This window comes from Empidonax traillii, unplaced genomic scaffold, assembly GCF_003031625.1.
Source record: "Empidonax traillii isolate 1590-97213 ecotype Southwest subspecies unplaced genomic scaffold, ASM303162v1 scaffold283:size781446, whole genome shotgun sequence".
NCBI lineage: Eukaryota > Metazoa > Chordata > Aves > Passeriformes > Tyrannidae > Empidonax > Empidonax traillii.
In genome coordinates, this window is record NW_020955476.1 from 64,154 (window position 1) to 88,979 (window position 24,826).

Genomic DNA, 24,826 nt, shown 5'->3' on the forward strand with positions numbered 1-24,826 from the left:
TTGTGAGGAGCAGAGGAGGGAGCTGGAGGCTGTAGGAGGTGAAAGGAGGTTGCAGACAGGTGGGGATCAGCCTCTTCTCCCAGGCAACTAGTGACAGGCCAAGAGGACACACTCTCAAGCTGTGACAGCAGAGGTTTAGGATGGACATTAAGGAGGAATTTCTTCACAGAAAGGGTAATTAGACATTGGAATGGACTGCCCAGGATGGTGGAGTCACTGCCCCTTGTGATGTTTAAGGAAAGACTGGACATGGCACTTGGTGCCATGGCCAAGTTGACATGGTGGTGTTCAGTCATAGGTTGGACTCAGTCTCAGAGGTCGATTCCAATCTAATTGATTCTGTGATTCTGTGCATGTCTAGAGAAGGGCAATGAAACTGGTGAAGGGTTGGGAGCACAGGTCTTATAAGGAGAAGCTGGAATTATTTAGCCTGGAGAAAAGGAGGTTCAGGGGGTACCTTATCACTCTCTACAACTGTCTGAAAGGAGGTTGTAGCCAGGTGGGGGTTGGTCTCTTCTCCCGAGTAACAAGGCATAAGCCGAGGCAATGGCCTCAAGTTGCTTCAGGGGAGATTCCTCACTGAAAGGGTTGCCAAGCATTGGAACAGCCTGCCCAGGGAAGTAGTGGAGTCACCAACCCCTGAGTTATTTAACAGACATATAGATGAGGCACTTAGGGTCATGGTTTAGTGGTGGGTTTGATAATACTGAGCAAACAGACCCAATGCTCATCAGTCTTTTCCATGTTCCTAATAAGGTGGGAAAAAGGAGAAAACCTGGCCATTTTTCCCAGAACACCTGGCTTTCTGGAATGGGTCAGTGCTTACAACAGGTGGGCCAGGATTAGATAATCCTGGTCAAATTGCTCACGTTGATAAGACTGGATACTGAACTAACATAGAAAGTACCATTTTCTTGCAGGAAGAACAAAAAAAGGCAAGTTTGTTGTGCACAACCAGTTTGTCTGTCTTGCTCTCTCTTTTTTGTGTTCTCTGGTAGGCAGCTTCACAGGAACAAATGTACCACCTGTTGAAGCATTTTCACCTATTCCCTTTTTTCTCCCTCACCTCAGCAACACCTTAGGTTGCTACCACTGCTGCATCTGGTGTATGAAGACGATCCCAGGCAGACAAACCTTCCCAAACCAATCATGTAAGGTCCTCCACCCATACCTGCCTCCAGAGAGCAACATATGCCTGTGTTTGGCAAAGGTTCCACTACTGTTTCAGCTACTTGGTTACACAATTTTAAAAGCTTGTCTAACTACTTAAGTGATGGTTACACATCTTCAGTCTGTTTCACAAAGAATTTCTCTTAATTCACAACAGTGACTGAAAATAATCACTCTAAAGGAGTAAAGGCAAGAGGGAAGAGGCAAAGCATGGCATGATCTTGGCTCAGGACAGGCGTGCACTTGCAAAGAGCTGCATCCATAGAGCAGTTCCTGCCAAAGATGCAATTACCATCTGGAATGGTAACCCTGCCCAAACACCTGCATGGTTGGAGTTATAAAGAATACAAAGGTGCTTTCTTCTGGTACTGTTCATCCCTTCTCCCACGCAGGAAGTTGTGTAAGAGCATCCACATCAGAGCTGTCACTCACTGGAAGGAACAAAACGCAACACACCTAATGAAGACAAGCCCACAGAATCTCCTAAATGGGACTCTCCCGTAAATCCAGACCCTCACCAGTGTGAGCAGTTTGTGTTTTACTTTTGCATATTACTAGTTTATACCTATAGTAAGTCCTTAAGGTTAAGTTCAAAACAAATGGATAGGCCAAACTGCCTTGCAATTTCATCACAGGTGGGAAGTAAAATGCTTTTCAGTGAAACATAAAGCAAAGCTCCTTTACTCTCACTTTATATTAAGTGTCCAAAAGAACAAGTCACCTTTCTTCCTGGGTTTTTGGGCCAGCAGTCTATGAAATAAGAGTGGGAGAGGAAGAGGAGGAAAAGACAAGCTATTTTCTTCTCCTCCAGATTCTGAAATCTCAAAAATGCTCTTTCCACCACCTCTTTTAGCTTATTATAAATGATCATTTCAGTGAAAATAAAATGGGTATTTTCTGATCTCTTCTAACATTATTTTCTTTCAAAATACTGAAAACCAAAAGCAAATACAATCAGCTCTAGCATCTAGGACATTTACTTTCCCACAGTGCGGGACCTCGAGGGGAAGTATCACACTTACAGAATTGCCTGTATTTTATTAAAAGCTCTTAAAACAGGAAGGCATACAAACATTGTGGGGCAGTGTTGGAAGACAATGCTCAGAGTGACTACAAAACCTGGCAAGTGTAGAGCCCTGCACTCCCCTAAGCACTTTTGCTTTCCAGGTTTAGCAGTTTAACTAACTGGCAGCCAAACAGCTGATGAGAAACCTCTGTGTCTAAATTAATGATAACTGCAATAAAACATCTACTTAGATTTTACCCCCAAAACTCATACCAAATTCTGTGTTGCAAAGGCAAGAAAAATCAACCAAAAAAACCCTAATCTGCAGTCTAGTGCACCTGCATGACAACCTATGACAGAACTATGGAATGCCAAAGAATTTATGGCAGAATTCATTACCCTGCAGCAAAATAGGAGTGTGCATTTGAACTTTCTTGGTGGGAACACCCCTCCCAAACTGCATTTGCCTTCCTGCCAAAACTAGTAGGTTTCTAAAAAATATTACCTTAAAAAGGAACTAAAAACCTGTCCCCAAGAGCAACAATGGAATCAGCAAATTCCACAGTATAAGAAATCAGATGGTGTGATACACTTCTCTCCTTTTAGAAAACCAACACTAATTGCCCAATACTGATGTAACTGCAGTTTATCTCCTAGCAAATGCTTGTGAGGATTCCCAAATCTGCAATTAGCGTCTGTCCCATTGTGCTTCTCTGCCTAATATCTTATGCAAATTACACAATTTATAGCTCTAGATTTAATGTGCGGTTGCCGAATGCTGCAAGGCAAGAGGAGCCTGCTGATTCAGGAATGCATTGCTCCACTGCCTCACCCCCATGAAACAAGTGACAAACTCATTCCAGGGATTTCTTCACTAAGGAAGAAATACTTGCTCCTGCTGTGCCACATCCATATGAACAGGTGCAGCCAACTCACTACTTCTCTCTCACCATCCCAAAAAAGCAGAATGAAGCCAACTTTGGCCTAGAAGTCAAACAGCCAGAGTAATAGGGCTGTGTCCAGCTGAAACATACTGCTTTTTTGTATGGGAGCACAGCCAAACATATCCAGGTCTGGCAGTGCTGACCTATGGAAACTTTGCCCCAGTGGAAGCCCAAGACTACTCAGACTGCTAAGCTCTTAAACCAGAACAGGCAAGCCTATGGTCGTTCTCTGTGCTAGCCCTGCACAGGAAAGGTGTCCATTAACATTGTCTTTCATTCTGAAAGACAATCTACATCAGAAAATACTTGTCTGGAAAGGCTACCAGATACCTATCCCAGTCCCATTGCATTCTAGAAGATGGCATGCTCCTAACACCAACACTGGCAGATGTTCATCCATCCATCCATCCAGTTCCCAAAACCTCCAGTACAGGAGGTTCATAACTACTCCCATTAGTTTGTTCCAGCACTACAGCAGCCTCGTGAACAAAAATCTTACCATACTTATCCCTTCTTCCAGGGTTCAAACAGTACACACACAGGCTTCCCAAGTGCTGACTAACCCTCAAAATGTTCCTCTGGTGAAGCAAGGAGGTCAGGCTGGCATTTTAGAGACCAAGAGAGAAAGCAGGGCTGTTGCCAAAGCCATAAATCTGAAAAATTAAGAAGATACTAGGATATTAGGAAGAAATTCTTCACTGTGAGGGGGCAAGGCGCTGGAACAGGTTGCACAAAGAAGTGGTGGATGCTCCACCCTTGGAAGTGTCCAGGATTAGGTGGAACAGGGCTTTGAGTAACCTGGAAAGTGTCCCTGCCCATGGAAGCAGGGTTAGAACTAGATGATCTTAAGGTCCCTTCCAACCCAAACCATTTTATTATTCTATGATTACAGATCCTAACGTCTCAATGCCTTGCCCACAATGTTGCCCGTAGACAAATTGTATTACATGCAAACTAGGAGTTAGCACAGGATGGAACTCATATTCCATGTCCCTACTACTTACCTGGATGGGTGTCTTGTCAATAAGTGACTAAGTAAGCTGGTGTGATAGAATAAGCTCTGTGTTAAGTGAAGAAATTGCTTCAGTGAAGCTCACCTTTCCCATACAACCATGAACTCAGTGGACCTTCAAATAAAACGAATAAAATACAAACCAGAAAAGATAAAGTTCTTCCTGAATGTAAAATCTTCCATTGCCTTCACAGTACGTTTAGTGTCCCTTGGTCAAAAGAAGGACCTAATTCAGAATATTCATGTACCCTTCATCAGCAGACGGGTGGTGGGCACATGTCTGCAAGACTGACACGTTGTGTCTCTGCAGGAAAGATTTTCACTGCCGACTGCTCACTGACACTCAGAGCAAACGCCCACATAGCATCCTCAAGCTGATTAAGAAGGGCCTGGGACACGAACACTCCCTCACATAAGAAACCCGATGCTACATCTAAAGTTAACACTCTCAGTGACAGCTGAGTGCTTCCTTCCCTCCTGGCCCCGGCAGACACTACAGAAGCTGGCAGCTGAGCTGCAGCAAGGAAAAAGCTGCAGCTATTCTGATCATGGAGCAGGCTTGTTAGGGTGGGCAGGAGGGTGAGACTGTGAAACATTATCTATTAAATCACTTTCATATTTACATGGGAGATAAATTTTGCAACCCGTCAGTCTTACTCATAATTTTGCCAGGCAGCAAGGGAGGAAATGAAACAAAATGTTTTAAAAGTTGAAAAGTCCTAGTGTGTCAAGTAACACCCTGTCCCAGACAATGCACCAGTGTTATCTGGAAGGTGACCTCCTTGATCCTCTAGTAGAATAAAAGCTAACAGAAAATCTTCTTCAAGGGTGTTCAGTACAGTTAACTCCTCATCATGTATTACAAGTGCCTGCCCTGCAGTGTCTCAGTTCTGTCCCCTCGAGCACACTCTCTTGCTTTGCTCTACAGGGTACTATAGAGAACTATCAAAGAAAAAAGTCATAGTCATGTCATCCAGCCACATTTCTGAAAGAATAACAGTTTTAACACATCTAGCTCTATTTGAGTTCCACTTTAACATGTTGAGTGCTCATAATAATTTATATTAAATACCAAGACTTTATTCACAAGACAGTAAAAACACCAAAATGTTACTAGTAAGATTAGGTTTAAAATTTATGAAGCATAGAAAATGCTTTAAATCCTCACTGCACTTTCAGGCATTCTTGCTTTCCTGGAGATGGTAAATGAACACGGGAAACCAAATGAGCTCCCAATTCAGCTGATACTGTGTTATCTTAATCTCTCCAACTTGGCAATGGGTTTCAAATTGGAGGAAAGGGAATATATATTGTCCCCCAACATATCCCAAGTTATGCAGCTCAGAGTTCATCAGCAGTTTCTTTTTAACATTCATCAGTCAGTGCTATATATACCCCCAACCACAATGGTCTGTAAACCTTTCAAACCTAGCCATGAATGTCTCCTACATCTTTCAGTCCAGCTATGATCTTAGTTGATATTTTATGTCAACTGCTCAGCTATGCAGTGGAACTGTACTCTGACATGGCAGGAAAGAGAAAAAGGGGAACATTTCTTTATTTCTTTATATTTTGTTTACTGAGGTTTTGTTCCACCTCTGCTAACCTGAGATTAACCTGAGATTAATCTCACTCTTGCCTTGTGTGGCTGTCTCTTGGCACTTTTCTCCAAGATTCCTTTCACTTCTAATGCATATTTTTAAATTCAGGAAAGCAGAACTGAAAACAGTCTTTGGGAAAAGAAAGTGCTTTATTTCCATAACTGCATGCTCAGTATCTTCCATGCTATTTTTGGCCACCATAGTCTTTTTGTTTGATTCTGTTGGCAAGTTCTCTTTTGGCTACTGAGGCTGAGGGGGCAGAAGTTTCCAGTGAGATACCCACTGTGATACTGAGGTCTTTCCTGAGCAGTGAGTCAATGTAGAAGTTAACAATGCACGAGCTGCCCATATTATTTCATTATAGGCCCAAGAGACCACAATAAAGTGGATCTATCATCATCCTGATTCTACATTGTCTTTTGGTAAACCCATCTGACATTGCTGTCTCATAATGTCTGGAAAAAACTAAACAATTTGGACTTATCTAAAAAGTTTGCCATCCTGTGTTCATCTGAGTTTTCCAGAGCTAATAACACATGTCCAGGAATGTCACTAGTACAGGATGCTTGACTTGCCACGTTGAAAACAGTTTATTTATCTCCATGTCTTTGGCCTTTGTATTTTCTGATGCTTCAGTTTATCTAAGATCTGTCCTCTGACGAGTGATTTTTCGGAGGTGGGGGGTCGGGGGAGGGGAGAAGTTATTTCAATGCACTGACTTGCATCCAGTTACCCAATCTCTAGCTGACAGCTTCCAAGAACTCTAATAGGTCCAGAGGCCTGAAGGCAACTAGAGCAACTAGACATAAATTGCCATTTGGGGGATACACAATTTCTACTATTCAGACTATTTTAACCCAAATTAACAAGCAGTGGTTCACTCTTCTGTGTACAGAACTAAACAGGTTTTATATTTCCCTACAAAGGCCAAAAGTTCTGATACATGCTTGTCCATCAAAGAGGGTACGAAAGGATGTAACATATGCCTATAATCACTTTTTCTTCTCAGTGTAGCATCTTTTTGTTTTCATGGAGCTAAGCTGTATCCTGCTGAAACGGTTTTGTTTCCTTAATACAAATGTAGTGACATGAACCATGATAACTGGTGCTCCAGAATTGCTCCATGACTGTCTCCATACAGCCATACCAGCCTATGAATGCATTTGGATCTCTTTATTTCTATCCCATATGCAGCATTTACACTTCAGAAAAAAAAAAAAAAAATGAAATCAGCAAGCACTACTGTAAGAAAGGTACTCCAAAGAGGAAGAAAAGCAAGATGTTAATGTGTAGTGTATCAAATGACAGTGAGAAGTAAATGACCTTGTCTAGCAAGACTATCAAACAACTGACCATAGAGGTTTGGTTCCAATGAATCATAAACTATATAGAAAACTGAGATCATTTCAAGTCCTCCTCATCAATCTTTATACTTTAAGCCTCTTCCACTCTAACTTCTGAAAGCCATTTGGAAAATTTATGAGACAGAACCAACTACTGACATCAAGAACATAAATGCACCCAAGCTTTCATGATTTTCTCTACTGATACACTCAGATGGAACAGTTGCACAAAGCCAGTAGATAAGTGAGATGTGAGCCAGTACCGACTTTAGACTGGATGTTAGTGGCCCTGGTAAAGGAAAGCATCCTCTGCATGGATCTCTCATGTGTTGTTATCAGCTGGTTCCATGCAACCCTCATAAAGCCTTAAGGTCCTGCTGGCTCTTCATGAGGAGAGATTGGAATCTAACCAGGGGTACCATGTGTTGGCTAGATACTTATCTGAGAAAATATAGGGATGCTACTTTTTTTGTTTTCACCAGATCACTGTAACCTGTCCTAAAATAAACTCCTTCTTCAGCAGCAAGAGTGACACGAACACATTACTCCAGAAATGGAATAATGTTTGACCAGCCAAGTCCTGGTTTCCAACTCTGATGAAAGGTCTCATTTTCCAAAATTCATTTCTTGACCTCTGATCTTATGACAATATGAGTAGAAACATCGGGAAAAGCTACTTACTGCAAAAAGCATTCCCAGTTAAGTTTTACATCAATATTAGGAGCAATTTATCCTTCAGTGCTCCTTCATTATTTTTTCTAGCACCAGATAGTTGGGAAAATGGGATGCCAGCCAAGGAAATTTCTGCTCAAGAGGATCAGAATAACTTGAAACACAACTGTGCTGGAATTTAAAACATCCAGTTTATTCAGTGAAGACTTCATCATGACAAGAAGAATCCCCACTCCTCCTTTCTTAATCCTAGAGAGACAATAATCCCCAAGAATTAATCCATGTTCTGTTCATAAAACCCACACTGGAGATGTCTTAGGAATGCCCCATGACAATGGAGTGCAGTTATGGCTTATATCTTTACGCCATCAAAGCAGATTCGGTCATTCTTCAGATCTTCAGATCCCAAGACCCTAACACAAAATTCACAGAAGTTCTTACTTAAATTGATATAAAATTTTCACCTTTCCAGCTTTATCAAGTACACATATGCTTTGAAATTATGCATGTAGATGTAAAATAAGTTTCCAACACTGGTATGCAATAAATTGATAAAAGGTCCAGCCTTGTTTCTTTTTTAGATTCAAATAAGCAAAAGAGACTGAAAGTGGGGTGCAGATTTCCCATATCTGGTCACAAAAGCACATTAGAGTTAAAGTTTAAACCTAAGTGCACCCAAAAATATCTGAACTTTACAGGCAGGCTTATTTTGAAAGCTCAGTGGCCATCAAGACTACTAGGGATCCAAGATGACAGTTGTTTGTTGGTTCAAGGAGTTCTGACTGGCACAGTTTGAGACAAAACAATAAAAATGTTTTCTATATTTTTCTCTGGGCTTTGTGCCTGTTGGACTGCAGAGTCACTTGAGCAGCACCAAGCTGATGGATCTTAGGAGGCCAGAAGCAGCAGGTCAGCAGCTTGATACTCCTGGGTGGGAGAACAGGGACTGTGCCCATCATACCCACAGGTCCCCAGCTCTCTGGTCCCTCCTACCTATGCTGGGACAGAGATGACAGCCCATAATAATGAAATCCTAAAGGAGAGGAGAACAGGAAGGGACAGGAAAGCTTGATCATATTTTCTGTTTATGAAATGGCTTTCAACATTCTTACCTTAGAAAATCCTTTCGCAAACTACTTTAACAAAAGAAGAAATGGTACAAGACAGACCACAGATTCCTTTTGGGGCTTCCCACTTTCTTTTCCTGCCACCTCTCTCAGGACAGGATTAGTCCTTTGGAAGCAGCTGTCTACTTCAAATTTCAAAGCCAGGGCTTGTTTATCATCACACCGACATGCTCATGTCCCTTTGTTATCCCCCTCGTGAATGAATGAATGAGCTTTTATGAGAAAGATGTCAGGTAACACCTCCCTGGGTCAAATGTCCCAGGGTATATCCAGTTTGACAGAGCAGGACCAAGATCTACCAAGCAGTGCCAGCCGGGCACAGAGCACTGCCATGTGCAACACTGCTGTGAGCTGATGCCCTGTAGACAAACTCCTTCCAGTCACAGAGCATATTAATTCCATTCCAATTACTTCCTTCCATGCATGTATATTCGTTTTCAGAAAGAAATTAAAATCCAGTGAGTGAACATGCACCATACACTTGTAGTGAGAGAACAAGACATCTGTCTGCATGCATTCTTGGTGGAAAGAGAGCATACAATCAACAAGGGAGACTTTTCCACTCAAAAACTGGCATGGTTATTTGCAGTAGCTAACAACAGCTCTCTAACTTAAGACACTTTACTGGTATGTACATAAAGAAGTGAGTCTCAAGTAAGTGATTAAGAGGCTTTAAATTAAAAAAGATTTTTCTGTTCACTTTAATGGGAGCTTCAAATACAGATAGAGGTCCCTGAAGTTGACCTGTGTGACTATTCTTCTCTCTCCCCTCTGACCAAAACTGCTCTGAAAAGTAGGTCACAGAGAGTAGAGGCCACAGTTTCAAAAGGTGAATGCCTAGAGCTATGTATATACAGCTATTTTCATGCACTTTTAACTGGGTGGCCTGATTTTGAGAAGTACTGAGTATGCACTGCTCCAGCAATGTACATGCTCCATAACTTCCAAAAAAGAAACCCTGACTACCTGCTTTGGTGTTGAAGTGTTAACACATATTTTTTAATTTCTACTCAACAACAGATCCACAATTTCTGTTAAAACAATACCTACACAGCTTGTTAGGCACCAGACACTTTCTGTATCAGAGTATGTGCACATATATCTGGAAAAGAGGTTCCTGCCCAAAACAATGGGGCATCTAAAGGGAAGAGAAAGGCAGATGAGTGTCAAGAAAAGAAAGAGACGCACCGGGGTGACACACTGTGCCAACGTCAGGCAGCAAGTCAGAACCAGCACCAAGCAGAAAACCCTGAGCCCCAAATCAAGTGCTTTACCCATTACATCATGCTGAGCCTCTCTCCTAGTAATAAAAATACATGCAGCTGTTCAAGGAGTATTTCTAAGACAGACAGAATCTGATAAAAACAAATCCAGGGAATAGAGAAGGATGCCGTCATCTGTTCTGTAATATCCCCCAAAATCAGAAAGGAGCACACACAGCAGCATCTCATATAATAGTAAACAATCAAATATGAATTATTTTGATTACATGCCAAGATGAAAATATCACAACTAAAGGGGTTTATCCTGTTTTGAGTGTCCTAAGAAAATAGCTCCTGTACTTCAAAGAAGACTGTTAGGAGAGAGAAATTCAGGAGCTGCAGCTTGGTTCATGCAGGAGTTTCTAGGAGAACTCCACAAAGTCTAGTGTCTGTATAAATTTTAGATTTAGAGTTAAATATAAGAATCTAAGAAGAGTAGGATTTTTAAATCATGGTGGGAGGGAAAGCCAGGAGCAAGCGGTATAAAAGAAATGAATTCTAGGGTCTGGAATATCTGAAGTTCAAACATTATCTGAGGAACCGGTACACCACTTGAGACAGCAAAGGAATCTGAGCAGCATGTGGGAACACTAACTAGGTAGAGTACCGAGTGAGTAGCATGTTGCTTCTCATCTTTAAACAAAAAAATGTAATATAAAAAGGTTAGTGCCTAGTCACAGTGATTATCTATTAACATCTTAAGCATAATTTTGTGTCAGATTTTGAAATTCAAAGATGTAGGATCACAGCTTTTCAACAAACCATCAGATAGTTTAGTTATTTTTCATTAGGTTAGAACTTAAAAAAGGCTGACACAGTTCCAACCGTACAGTACCCTGTTAAAAATGAAATTTCCATTAAATAATGCTCCTAATCTTTCACCAAACATCACAGAATCTGATCTAGAGCACTTTTATTTAAGAAGGAAGTCTTCACAGATAAGTAAACAAAGCAATACAGTTGCTGAGAGAACTCAACTGCTACATCAAAAAAAAAATCTCTTCAGTGTTTTATTTCAGTATCGACCTGCCAGCTATGTAGGACACTAGCTGGGAATGCAACCTTTATTTTTTCAAATCTCTTTTTAAAAAGACTCAGAAGTACAGGTTTCAGAAGGACTAGTTCTTTTAGAGCTTGCACTCAAAATAACAGAGAACAGGAAAAGGAAGAAGTCAGTGCTGGCCAGACTATTGATTCCAAAATAGAATCCATAATATCAATGTTCAAATATCTCCTAAAACTTTTCCCCCCTCCTTCCCCTCCCCTCAACAAGAAGAGAGTCTCACCTCCTTCCAAGAGAGATATCACTATCTATACTGAATAAAGCAATCTGTGCAAATCACCTCAGCACTGCTAGCTGCATGCCAGCACACTGGACTCAAGGTGAACCCTGGAGCAGGTTGCTCAAAGAGGTTATGCAGTGTCCATCTGTGGAGATACACAAAAACCCAACTGGAGATGGACCTGAAGAGCCTGCTCTAGAGGTTCCTCCTTTGAGCAGGGAGTTGGACTATATATACTCAAGAGCATTTTTCCAGCCTCAGTGATTCTGCAAGTCTGCGAGCCTCTAATTTCCACAAGGACTGAGTGGTTACTGTGTCAGGTTAGGATATGAAAAGCCCAGGTTCAATCCTGTCCTTTCCCTCAGACTCTGCTCTAGTTACTAGTACAACTCTGCCCTAGTTACCTGTTCTCTTCCACCTCAGTTCCTTTAGTGGCCATAGACTGTGACAGCAGAGAAAAGGATCATGCAACAAAGTGTCTGTGCAACCCATTCTCAGGAGGTTGGATCAAAGTACTTATCACTCTGACACTTGACTCAATAAAGAGCTACTGGACTTTCAGAAAGCTTAACAATGTCCACATGCCCATTTTAGGCCCTTAAAATAGGGATTCCCTTTTTCAGGAAGCATGGAGAATTCTCTGTCAAAAGGGCAGTAATTTGGACATCTGAATTATAATTAAATTCAAAATCAATCTATTTACAGAACATGTTTATAGAACACAGTCACCTCAGCAACATCTGCCATTTTCAAAGGCGCAGGCTGCACAGAGGGAGGAGGGTTCAGCAGTGAGCAAACTGGAGTCAGCAGAGCATGCAGTCACCCTCTCCTTAACCCAGTGGGTGCGAATCTTTACTTATACAGTTCTTGTAAGGTCTACAGAGTTGAAATAAAGTGTAAACTGAGTATCATAAATAAAGACTATACTTCATTTATAGTTACTTTAAAATATAATTCAAATAGAGGCAATAATCACTGAAATCCAAAACTGGTCTGTAAATAAACTGTAAATAAACACTGAATTTTCTTTTGAAAGACTTCGAATGGCATAAGGTTTCTCTTTACATATATACTCAACCCTCCTGAGTTTACAGCACTCCTTTGGAAGACATAATACCTTGCACTGAACTTAACCCATCACATCAATTTTGTATCCTGTGATAAACCGGGCTCTCTAGTTACAGCTAAAGAGTAAGATATCGTTTTCTTGGTAGTTACTTCCATATTGAAATTCCAGAACTGAAAAGATGTGGCTCCTAAAAGCTCCTGCTATTCACAAACGTATTATTTCTTGTTTGAGTTTTCTCATGGCCTTGGGATAGGACATGACAGCTGCAACAGAGAAAACATAACTTAGCAGGTGAAAACAAGGAAGGGGGAAAAACCTACAACACTGCCTAGAGCAGTGTAACTTTTCTCTCACTGCAGATCGTCATGTGCAGGAATCTACTTAGGCAAGAAAGAGAAGTTAGACAATTATTCAGCTCTCCTGAGATTTCCCCTGCTAAATACAAAGTTGGTTCAAGGTCTTTGTCATGATATTTCTGATTATGAGACAGAAATAAGATGAGACTGGGAAGGAAAGTGCTGGGTGGAGGGGGACACAGGGTCAGGGGAAATATGGTCGCCAAACACACTGCAGCAGCCAGGTAAATCTTTTCCTTACCTCATTCCTCAACTTTATTAACAACTTCTCTTTAAATTATTAGTTTTAACTGAATATGAATTTCCTTTTCCTTTTTTCTCCTTAAGCATTTATTTCTTTTCCTCAACAGTTTGACCAGAGGAGGCTGAACTATGCGGAAGACAAAGCACTTGGAAAAATTGGAAGGTCTCCCAAACATATTGTTCTCATAGAGATAACAATAGTACTGATAAAAATTTTAGAAAAAAAAGAACAAAACCAAATCCTACTGAATCTCTCTGCTGCTAGAACAAAATCCCAACCCCTTTCTCAGAGCACAAATTTCCCTCAGCACCTCTCTCCCGCTTACAAACAGTAATAACCACTCCAAAACAAAATCCTTCTAAACTAACTGAGCATTTTCTCCTAAAGAAATTCCATAAGACAAGGGAAAGTGCTGTGAATTATTAGTCTTGTTTTTGCATAAAGACACTGCCAGTGTTTTTATGAGCCAGGCAGGTTACATACAAACAATATGTCTATAAATCCACAACTACAAAAATACACATTGAAAAGCTTCTTATCTGCCCATCAAGACAGTGATAACAAAATCTCAGTGTTATATCCAATAATACCCTATTAGAACAACTCATCAGAGCAACCCAATTTCCCCCAAATATAGTCATCTAACATATGAAACAATTACTTCAGAGCTATTCTAGACTTAAATTCAAAAGCCAATTAATGTTTCAAGAACATGACAGCAACGGAAGTAGAAAAGGAACGAAAGACTAACTAACCCAGCAGTTAAATGGTTAAAATGATAAGATAATAGAATTATTCAGGTTGAAGAAGTATGACTTCTAAACATGGGAATACAATTCAAATGATGCCAACTAAAGGCAATAGTTTATGTCAGGTAACAAGCCAGCACCAAAAGTACATTTATGTTCCTCCTAGCAAATAGCTTTTGCAATAGGCTTCCAGTGCTTCTGAAAGACCTCAGCTCTATTTACAATCCAATTTCTTTTGGACCTTTCCAAAAACAATTTTTCTTTTTCTCCCTCAAGTTCAGGCCTCAGGATTCTTATTACAAACTGCGGAGTTTGTACAGTCATTTCAATTTACCAGCACACACACAATGTTTTCCAGAAGATTTCTGGGAGTGCTCACTGTGGTAAATATGCTCCCCATTAAATCCACATCGTATTTTTAACCAGATGCAAAACTCCTTTGTGTATATGGAAAAAGAAGAGCACAGGATTCCAGAGGGCAATCCTGTGACAGAGGAATGCCTCAGTGTTTGTGCTCCCATGGAGAGACAGAACACAAGGGGCCAAAAACCACTACTTCAAAATTCACATCCAGCCTCCAGAAGCAAGCTGCTTCCTTCTCTACCCACAATAAGAGCCTTTAGGGAGAGCAGGTATTGGCCTACCTTGCATATATGCCTCTATTTGCCGAATTAGCTCGTAAGACTTGGATCGGTCCAGAAGTGTACGAATAGCCGGGAGAGGGTCCAGGATAATGGTTTCTGGATGAGCATCAATATACTCCTGCAAAACAATATATATTAAAAAAAAAAAAGAAAAAAGCATTAGGTTTGCTGGTAAGTGTGGAAAAATAATGAGATGAAGTCCAGCTTCTCCTCAAGGGGAGCCAAACGGATATAGGCAACATGGGAAGTCACCAGACAGTCAGGACACTGACATTTGAAACAAACACAGATATGACAGCTAACTAGTTTAGGATGACAAATGTCTTCTGTAGACTATCAGCAGAAAAACCTGTGCTGCAACTACATCAACTCAAAAGGGAGCCAGTGGCAAAGTGCCACAGTAAGAGCTGTGAGCAGCATTGAGAAAAGCAATTAGGAGAAGAAGGATGACACATTGCTATTCTGGGGTCAGCCTTGCATTGGATTACTGCACGTGAACATCACAACCATCTGAACTAGGCTCAGAACTACATCTGGGTTCTTTTATGTTGTTGTTATTGCTGTCCTCTAGCTGCACTGAAGACAGTGTTAAGAGCTGGATGATAAGGGCTGAAATTTTTTTTGGCAGAGCCGAAGAGATTGTTGCTTCACTGTGTCTTCATTCTTGCTACTTCTCTAAGTTCATACTCTCCTTTCCTGACTAAAAGAACAATGCAATGTTAATGACCTCATGGATCTTCATCTTGGGAACTCAATTCCCTATTCACTGAGGTCATGACTGCACTACTGCATCTTGGCCACGAACACAGACACAGCTGCCAGGTATTGGCCTTGCAATCCCAACAAAACTTCTGTTTCTTAGAAGAGAAACAGAGTTCCTTCATCATTGACCCAACTCGGTCCCATAAAGTCAACGGGAAACACACACATCAATCTTATCCTATTAAAAATCAGACAAATATGTGCAAAGTTACCATCTATTCTTGTTTTACCCAACTTCCCAAATCCATCCTTATATTTTCACTCATTTCTTTAAATCCATTTATGCAAATGGCACGGTAAGTGCTCCTGCAATAATGGACTTTCATGAAGGTCTACTTCATTTAAATTGACTATTTCAAGAAGGAAACATACTCCAAAACATACTTAGGAGTATGAGGAGGTGACCTCAGGAGATGCACTTCACTATATACTGAGCTGGAGGGAAAAGAACAGCATCATCTATTCCCAGAAAGCAATTTTGCTCCAGACACAGATTGGGAATGCAGGTTTTCCCCCACCCCAGCACTGGCAAACTGTTGCTTTCTGCTGACTACATAGTCTGAACTGATGGCTGCTAAAAGGGGATTATTCTTTTGAGGCTAAGAGGATCCAGCATTGGGATGATTGGTTTAATGAACCCACTGCATCACAGAACACAAGCAGCTTTCTTTCATAGGGCATGAGGCAACCTTCAGTGCTAATACTTTTGTCTGACATATTTAATAATCCCTGCAGAACGCAAAGAATGAATTCCCCAAACTTGATGCCATTTAGTAGAAGTAAGGGACAGCCTTTTGCACAGTCAGTCATCCAGACTGTCAGACCCAGCTGTTGTCTCACCCTTGCAGCCCAGCCTGGATAAAAATCCTCACTGACTCACTGGAGCAGAAGCTGGGTTCATTTCAAGTCATTAAAACCCGGAATGTAGAGTTTTCATGGGTGTCCTGCCCCTAGAACTTCCAGAGTCAGCTTTAAATACAGATGAGTTTTTTTTTTTTTAAGAGTGAGAGTGTCTCATTATCTAATGCATCTTAAACACCTACACATACATACCCTTTAATGCAGCACCTAAAAGACACCCTGTGGAGTTAGCATGATCCAGCGATTAGGGCCTTAGCTTAAACTTGCTGACTGTGAAACTGTACTTGAGTATCTCAATATATGGGAGCCCCCGGTGGTCCAGGGGAAAATTCACTGCACTGTCACTGCAGAGGCCCGGGTTCGATTCCCGGTCGGGGCCCCTCCCCGGGCAGATGGAGCTCGTTAGCCCTGTAAGGCAATTCATCTACGTCCTGAGGACCTCGCTGCCACCGTCCAAGCGTGCTTGGCCCCGGCAGATGAACCTCAGGATTAAAGGGTGGGCTCAGTTCCGTGCACACTGTGTCTCACCTAAAAAATCCAATGCGCAGGCTGGAAGGTGGAAAGACCTTCCCCGGTTCTTCGTTCGCGAAGAGACTGGCCATTCATTCATCTCAATATATCTAAAGCATAACAAGACAGCTCTTTCAGCCCTTCTATGCCTCAGTTTAAAACAGGGAGTTACCACAGAGTGCACCTTCATGAGCTCACTGAGAGAATGAGCACATTACGGACAGGCAATACCATGGTGGTTGTGCAGGTAAGGACAGAGCCTGGCCTGGTCACAGCTCTGAAATGTCACCTCAGCAGAGATCCCACAGCAAATGTCCTACAGTGCTTCAGATGTGTGTTCACTCTTCCTGTGACCACCCCTCCGCCTCGACAAGTCTCTGGTTCCACCTTGAATTCAAGCTCCCCACACATCCATCTTAGTCCAGCCCCTGTTCTGTACCCACTAATCCATCCCCTCACATGTACATTTGTCATGCTTGTGGACTCTGTCACCTTTACTCCCTTCCAAGGAGGGAATGATTTTTCCCCTCTCTTAGCTCCTTATGCTCATTCACAAATCTTCTGATGCTCACCTCATCACTGAGAACTATCCTCGCTTCTCTGGGATCAGTGTATTCCACTTGTTATTTTGGCTCACATTACACTAAGTATTTCCAGAGGGAGCATGGCTTCTTTATGCTTTCTGTAAGGAACTTCACAGCTGCTTTATTTCTAATGACAATAACTCTAACCTGTATGAAAAGATCATCCAAGCAGTGAGCTTGACACAGCATTACGAAGTTCAACAGGAATGAAGGCACGATCTCAAGGCCATTCTACTCAGATCTCAACAGAACACAGCATCTAAACTGACTTTCCAGTGACTGATTTCTTATCCTGTTGTCTTAAGAAGCCTTCAAAAAGCTCTGTAAGGCAAACATGAAATAACTGATGAAGATGGGGACTATTTTCCAAAAGCCAGTTAAAGTCTGGAGGACTTAAACTACTCTAATGTCAAGAACTGCACTGAATGCAAGGCAACAGCACCTTCAAATACACACAAAGGAACCTGAACATGAGCTTTCTTTATAAAACAAGGACATTTCTGAGCATCAAATCCATGTCAGGTACTATTCTCCAGCTTTTCTCCATTTGCATGCTTAGGCACTCTGACAGCCAGAGGGCACAGGAATGGCAAAAATCAAGAGACTGTCAGCAGGGCAGTGAAGATCTGTGTCATCTGAGTAAAGGAAAGGACTCGGACTTGAAGTGTCTCACAGAGCTAATCTGGGGACAGGCTACAGATCTCTCCTTCTAACTGAATCCAGAAACAGCTCCCCCTTTGAAGCAAAGGACTCCCAATGCAGAACAAGGTCAATCTATTTGTGTATGTCCTTTCTAGCTGAACACAGCTAGAGGTTAACTGCTCAGGGGCAGGAACATCAGGATGTACTCAAGTCCTCTAACTTCGCATCTCTTCTCACATGCCATTAGTTTCTTGGATTTCCATCACAAAGCATTAACTCTGCATTCAAAAACAAAACCATCCAGTTGCACCAGGATCCCCAAAGCAAATCATCCAGCTTCCCCTTGGGCCAGTACGCTGCCAGCACTTTCCCAGTCTCCCACACCTCTCACCAGTATATCACCAGCACATGCAAAAGAAAGAGTTTGAATACTCGTGTACAGAAAATTAGTTAAAATAAAATCTGAACCTTACACCAATTCCTCACAACAGGAAATTACAATATGAAAAATCGATTTTCTTAGTTTCACAGGAACAATTACGATAGCTGATGTGAAACCTTTCATAAACTTTGATTCTTTACTAGGAACTGCTGCACACTCAGGCATCAAGTTCTACTGAATATGTACCTGTGAACATCACTTAACAGACTGGAAAACTATTGATGTAGCCTAAGTAGCAGCACTCTTCCCATGGCACAGAATGACTCCACCATTAGAAATACAGATCTGGAAAAACATGAAGGGTTTCTGTCTAATAATTTTGGTAACAGATGAACTACTATAGATATGGACTTGAAAATGGAGCAGTTGAAGAAGAAAAAGAGAAACCCTGAGGTCGAGAGAGAGCTTTCAGTACAGCACAACCTTTCAACTTTGAACGTTCAAATCTTCTCTGGTCCTTGTAACAAAACAACTCTGCTCTCTTCTTTGGTGGATTTACTGGAGACTGGTATCCAACAGCAGATTCCAACCACCCAGGCAACAATGTGAAGGATATTTAGGCTTTCCAACAATAGTTTGAAAGGGCTCTGTCCTTGGGCTGCAGTTCAGCTTGACCTAGACAATGTCTATGTTTTCCTCTTTCTAATCTTCGACATAATAAAAGCAAACAAGAAAAAATAAGGACTTTTAACAGATCCTCTTTTGTTTGTATTCCAGGCTTGGCGTTAAGTCATGCTCTGTACCAGCCCTGTTACTGGCAGAAGGCCAGGACTGAAACTTGAAATCAAAGAGAGACCAAATATTTCATGTTGCCTAATAAATACCTCTGGATATAAAGAGAGATTAAAAAAAAAATAAACTTTTCTTGAGAAGCCTGTGTATAGATGAAAATAAGAGTTGCTTATCATTTTACCCAAAAAAGGTAGCTTATGATTTTTTTTTTATTTTAACAGAAAGTTCATACAGTATCTACTGCAAATAATAAGTCATTAGATGATAAGAGAGACTCACCGATTCACTGACTTGATTTTATGACTAAGTAATAAAACTTACATAATCTTTTGTTTAATATTAAACAAAGTCCCATAAAACAAATATTCCAAAAGAAAAAAAAAGTTAGCAAAAGAAACAATAACACCATTTGGATTGTGTTTTCCCACATACAGAAACATAAAGATGACTGCTCGCAACAACAGGCCAGACATTTTCCTGGGGAGAAACAGATATAAGGACAGACACAAGCTTGCCTAAAGAGTTTGCACAGGATTCAAGCTTCTTTTTTGTTTTTCTTAGGTTGTGATGATCTCTTTTCATAGACATCTTTCTCCAAAGGGAAAGGTGTAGCCATGTTGGGTCTTCAACGAACACTCATCTCAAAATTGTTTGTCTCCAAATCTAAAAGAAACTTCTGCAATGGCTGGGAGGGATGAAGGGTGCGGCAAGGGGAGAGGGGAACAGACCTTCCCTGTTACATTTCCATTCTCTGTACATCTCAGAGCAACTTTTTGAAGACTCACCTGTCCTGTTTAGCCTTCAAAAGTCCACCACTACTTGACCTTGCAAACACCTGCCCAGAGGAAGCTGTCCTGACAGTTGGCACTTGCATGACAGATTTTTAGTAAATTTTGCTACTTATGAGGTTCTTCCAACAAATTTAAGACCCATTTTTCAAATGGGAAAAAGACAGGTATTGGCCTATGAATTCAGGCGCAAATAGATCATTTCAACTTTGTCTCACCCTGTCCTATCAGTAAGAAAAAAATTACTAAGATGTACTAGTTTCCTTTGATTTCTCACTTGCCTTTTCTCAGCTGAGCAATTCCCTAATCCCTTCCCTTCCATAATATCCCACTAACTTTCCTTCCTCCCAGTCCCAAACCCTTCTAAGAAAGCTTCTCAATCAATAATAGAAGAGCCCATCCTGGACAACTCCCGAGTGGGAGAGTCAAGGGTTGAAGGGCAGTAGGGGACGAAACGTTTTTAATTTTCATCAACCTGATAGCAGAAGACTAGCCATAAAATCTGCTTCTGGTCCATCTTTTTAAGAAGGCTAATGCAAAGAGAACCTGTTCAGAAAAAGCTCTGAGAGACAAATTATTAACCCAACCCTACTGATTTTCCATCACTTGAGACATCATATTGAATGGATCAGACTAATATGAAGCTGCAGCGAATGAAGTTACTCAAGCCCCTGCACAGCTATGACAGGCAGCTGCTCAGAGAGTATTTTGCTCTAATGAAAGAATAACAAAGATTCCCCAGTGTCTTACACAAGCTAAAACATACTCAGTTTTTAAGTCATATAATTTGTCTAGAAGAAAGGAACAGGGGTAGTTTGGTTTTCTTTCTTAACAAGAAGGAAGAAACTGTAGTACCAGTAAGTGAAAGGCACCCTGGGGACTATGCCTCTTCCCACCTGACTTCCCTCCATGTTCCTCTGGTCAAGAAGAAACCACCAAAGACTATAACCAATTTTTACTAGACAAAAAAATAAACTGTGTTCAATTGGTCCAGCCCAGTGTTACAGTGGGTAGGAAGGGAGACTGACCATCATATCTATATACAATCATCATCCCTAAAACAAGGATCTAAGTGTCCTAAAAATCAAATGGAAAGATTTCTCTACTTTTCACTTAATGCACTACACTAGGTACTATATGCAGCCTTTGTTTTGGCTTCGGATAAGATCACTAGGCACTCATCACTGATTTTCAGTGCAGTGGAGAACAGTTTGCACCCACAAACTGCAGTCCAGACCACATCCAACCAGCACCAAGACTTCAAAACTCAGCCCTAAAGGTCTTCTGCAGCTAAAAATTCCATTGCCAACAGGCAACTCCTCCATGCTGTTCGTGCTGTTTTCAGTCTCCTGAAAAGATTTTTTTTTCAAGTCATTAAATGGCTAGAAAAAAACACACCATGCTAAGAGGTTTCCTGTTCTATTAGCACTCTCCACCAGACCATACAAGGGTTCATCCCAGGTTCCAGAGAGCAGGAACACAGAGTCATGTAAATGTGAAGCCAGTTTCCTCCTCAGCTCTTGCAGATTAGATGGTCAAGGCCTCTACTACACAGCTCTAAAAAAAAGCTATTCTTAAAAAGGTCATAAATGTAGCCTGACAGATCATTCCTCCTCCTGTGGTCAAGGATCCCTTGCTCTCTGCTTCCTGGAAGACTGCTTTACGGAGCCAACAGTAAGACTGGTGCCAGGTATCATCTTGGTGTTACATTTATATTCAATAGCGGGAAAAAAAGCATAATGAATTTTGCACTGTTTGGTCTGGTTAAGATCATCAGAACTTTTTCAGTCAACCTAATGAACAATAAGGGAAACACACTATTTCAGCTTGTGTGTAGGTGCCAGAAATAGCACAGTGCTTATGTAACACCTCATACATACAAGCAGCTCTCTTTGCAAGGGGTAACTTTCCACTTTCTAGGCTGCTCATTGATTTTAGCTTAAAAACCCCAAAACAACAGCCCCACCCCACACACTATACAAATGGATTCTCATGATTTCTTTTTATTAGGTAATACACTTCTCTTAATTTCTAATATTTTTTAATATCTTGAAAGTAATACAGGACAGGTGGAGACAAGCAGCAATTTCTAGCCAGTTTATGGCCTGGATACAAAATTATATGGGAATATATGCTAAAAACACATTTTTGCATGTAATTCAATGCAGATAGGCCTATCTTCTGCTCTGATGGTTCCTGGGTGCATGGTTTACTACCATGGGAGTTGCCTGCATGCCAGTTGTGGCACAACTCAGTCACATGTGCAGAAGCAGAAGCCCCAGACTTGCTTTATTCGGGAGAAGATATAATTCAGAAGCCTTCTCACAGGTATTCCTACCCTCTGTCTTATTCACTGGAAAAGTTTGGAACGCACTGGGAGAGAATCTCTTTCTAATGAATGAGTTTTGAAAATACTGGGAGATTATAATTTCAGACCCACAGTGAGAAATATGTGTATTCCAGTAATGGGAAACTACTTTCTTGTTCAACTGCATGGCTGTGGACAAGTCATGCACTGGGCTATGCTGAAGAACATTCGAAAGAAGATCATCAGCCATCGGTGTATTCTAACTTAGCCTGTAAATTGATGTTATCGCAGATATTACAAATTCATATTAGAGCTCAAAACAGAAACAAACAACCATCAAGTCCTCATGAGTTCTTATGAGTCTTAATCAGCTAACACATGCACTCTTTAGACTCTCTGATCATCAGTTTTTCCCATTGGTAAGATGGGAAATTAGTTAATATTTGAAACGTGGAAAGACTCCAAGCAGAAAGCCCCTTAAGTCCATCTCCCTGTCCCTTTAAACATTTATTAGTTTCTAGTGCTGTGGGAAGTGGATGCCTGCACTGCTTAGTGAGGAACAGTCAGTCATCTACTATTCAGAGAACTGGTGCCAGAGGGTCAGACTCCCAAGTCAAAACTTTTCATCTCCTGTGTGTGTGTTTGAGTAATATGCAGGTGGGAGGAAGCAGAAAAGCTCTGCAAAAAGAATATTAACTCAGATAAGCGAAATACTTTCTGCATTACTAGTTGTAAAACATTAAGCAGAGCAAAGAGAATATCATTTCTCAAGAAACCAAAGTTGTCAAAATTGCAGAATTTGCCTGACATAAGCATATTCCATAAAATTCTGAATCTTTTTTCAAACTGTGTTTCTATTTGAATGAGAAGAAAAGAATACACCTTTTATCAAATATAGCCACCAGAAGAAACACCTTTTAAATTTATAAAGGTGTTGCTTTATCATTTTCATCAGTATTTAAACTACTGATGGGAATTCTTTGGGAAAACAGTTCTCTGTAGCACTATGCCCTGCATATTTCTGACCTTCAATGTAAACTTGAGAAAAAAAAATTAATATAACAGGAATCTCAGCACTAGAGGACAGAGTCACACAGTAACCTCAATGCTACAGAAATTAGCATTCCAGGAACTAGGAAGACTAGATAGAACTGGGCCAAATTAATTCAGTGGCTTCTGTCATGGAGAGATGCATGTAAAGGGCTCTGCAAACACCTGTTCCTCCTTGTGAGCAGCATTAATGCTCTTGAAATGACTTCGGGACAACATTTGGTGGGAAACCAGTTCTTACTAACCTTACCAATACAACATAAAACCTTTCCAAGGTGCAAGTCCATTTTAGACTGACAAAACTATTACTTCTGGTCTATCAATAGGAGGGGAGCAGTGTGCCAGAGAGCTCTTTTCATCAAACCCCTACCAACTGCACAGTAAACAGACTGAATTTGCTGCACCAAGATCATCCTCCTGCTTCAAATGCAGAAAGACCACGAAATAACCACTTACCTGGAACCTGTGAACCAACTCCAGTGACTGGCTGTCATTCTGGTCTGCTTCAAGGATGACATCTGTCAGTTTATGTATGATCACATCCAAAGGCCCCTGATCTTCAATGGGTTTGGTGAGGTCAAGCTGAAGAAACCAGAGAGAAACCTTTTATTAATATATGGAGATTCTTGTCCCTGTCACAATCCAAGGTGTTGCTGCCACAGGGAAGGCATTTACTTTATACAATGCCTTTATTTTGCTGTTATTGAAATCCCTGAGAACTTACACTTCATTGAATGTTAGAGACATGCATTTCTCAGCAACGTAGCTCTAATTCCATGACTTACAGGCAAACACTCTCCATCCAAACACCTTCCTATGCTTCTCCACCCCGAGCCAACATTTCCCCCTCCAGTTTCTCAGTACATTCACATACATGCAAAAGGAATGAGCCAACAGATATTAACGCCACTAATAAAAGGAATGCCTACTGTGCCCTTCGCCCTCTGGGATTGCACAAAACAGTGCCCAGGACAGGAATACAGGTAACACAACCTAAGTGACTCAGGATCTGTGCAAATTCATCTGCTACAAGGACAGCTGTTTAGCTGGTAAGAAGGGGTGCAGTTCCCAGAGAACTCCCAATAGCGGACTTGGGGTAGGATACAAAGATTCAGGGTGGGGTGTGCAGAAACTGCTCCAGACAGCACAGGAAGACAGAAAGTGATGGCAATGTGTCATAGGGCTTGGTCCCCTGTCTTGGAAGACAGGGTTCAAGAAGCAGAGGATCCTCCGGTACTGGAAAAGGACTGAAGAAATTCCTCTTGAGGAAATATTAATGCAAAGAAAGCTACTGGACTTGATGGGATGCAAGAATACTAAGAGAGCTGGCCAATGTCATTGTAAGGGTTTGGATTTATCAGGATATTAATCAAAACTATGGAGATTCCAAATAAATCAGGAAAAAAAAACAGCACAGGGGCAGTCTAGTTACAGTACAGAGTCCCACAAAGGCTGCAGGATCTTCATCCTTCAAGGTTTTCAACACCTGACTGGGCAAAGCCCTAAGCAACTTAGTCTAAATTTAATGCCAAATCTGCTTTGATGAAGATGATGTATTACAGACCCCTAAGATCACCACCAAACTTAATGATCCCATGAAGCTACTTAGCAGATTTAACATCAGTACAGTGCAAGTGCCAGACTTGGCTCATATTCTGGCCAGTA

At 41.2% G+C, this 24,826-nt stretch overlaps 1 protein-coding gene across 3 annotated transcripts in view; it reads right to left on the reverse strand.

Annotated features, from left to right (window-relative positions):
- Nucleotides 1-24,826, reverse strand: part of ITPK1 (inositol-tetrakisphosphate 1-kinase) — a 139,687-nt gene that overhangs the window by 45,199 nt on the left and 69,662 nt on the right. For all 3 annotated transcript variants that reach the window (XM_027890264.1, XM_027890265.1, XM_027890266.1), the window contains 2 exons: nucleotides 23,618-23,743; nucleotides 14,483-14,600 (listed from right to left, as the gene is read on the reverse strand). In XM_027890264.1, coding sequence (XP_027746065.1) covers nucleotides 14,483-14,600; nucleotides 23,618-23,743 — 244 coding nt within the window. The remainder of the gene's footprint in view (nucleotides 1-14,482; nucleotides 14,601-23,617; nucleotides 23,744-24,826) is intronic.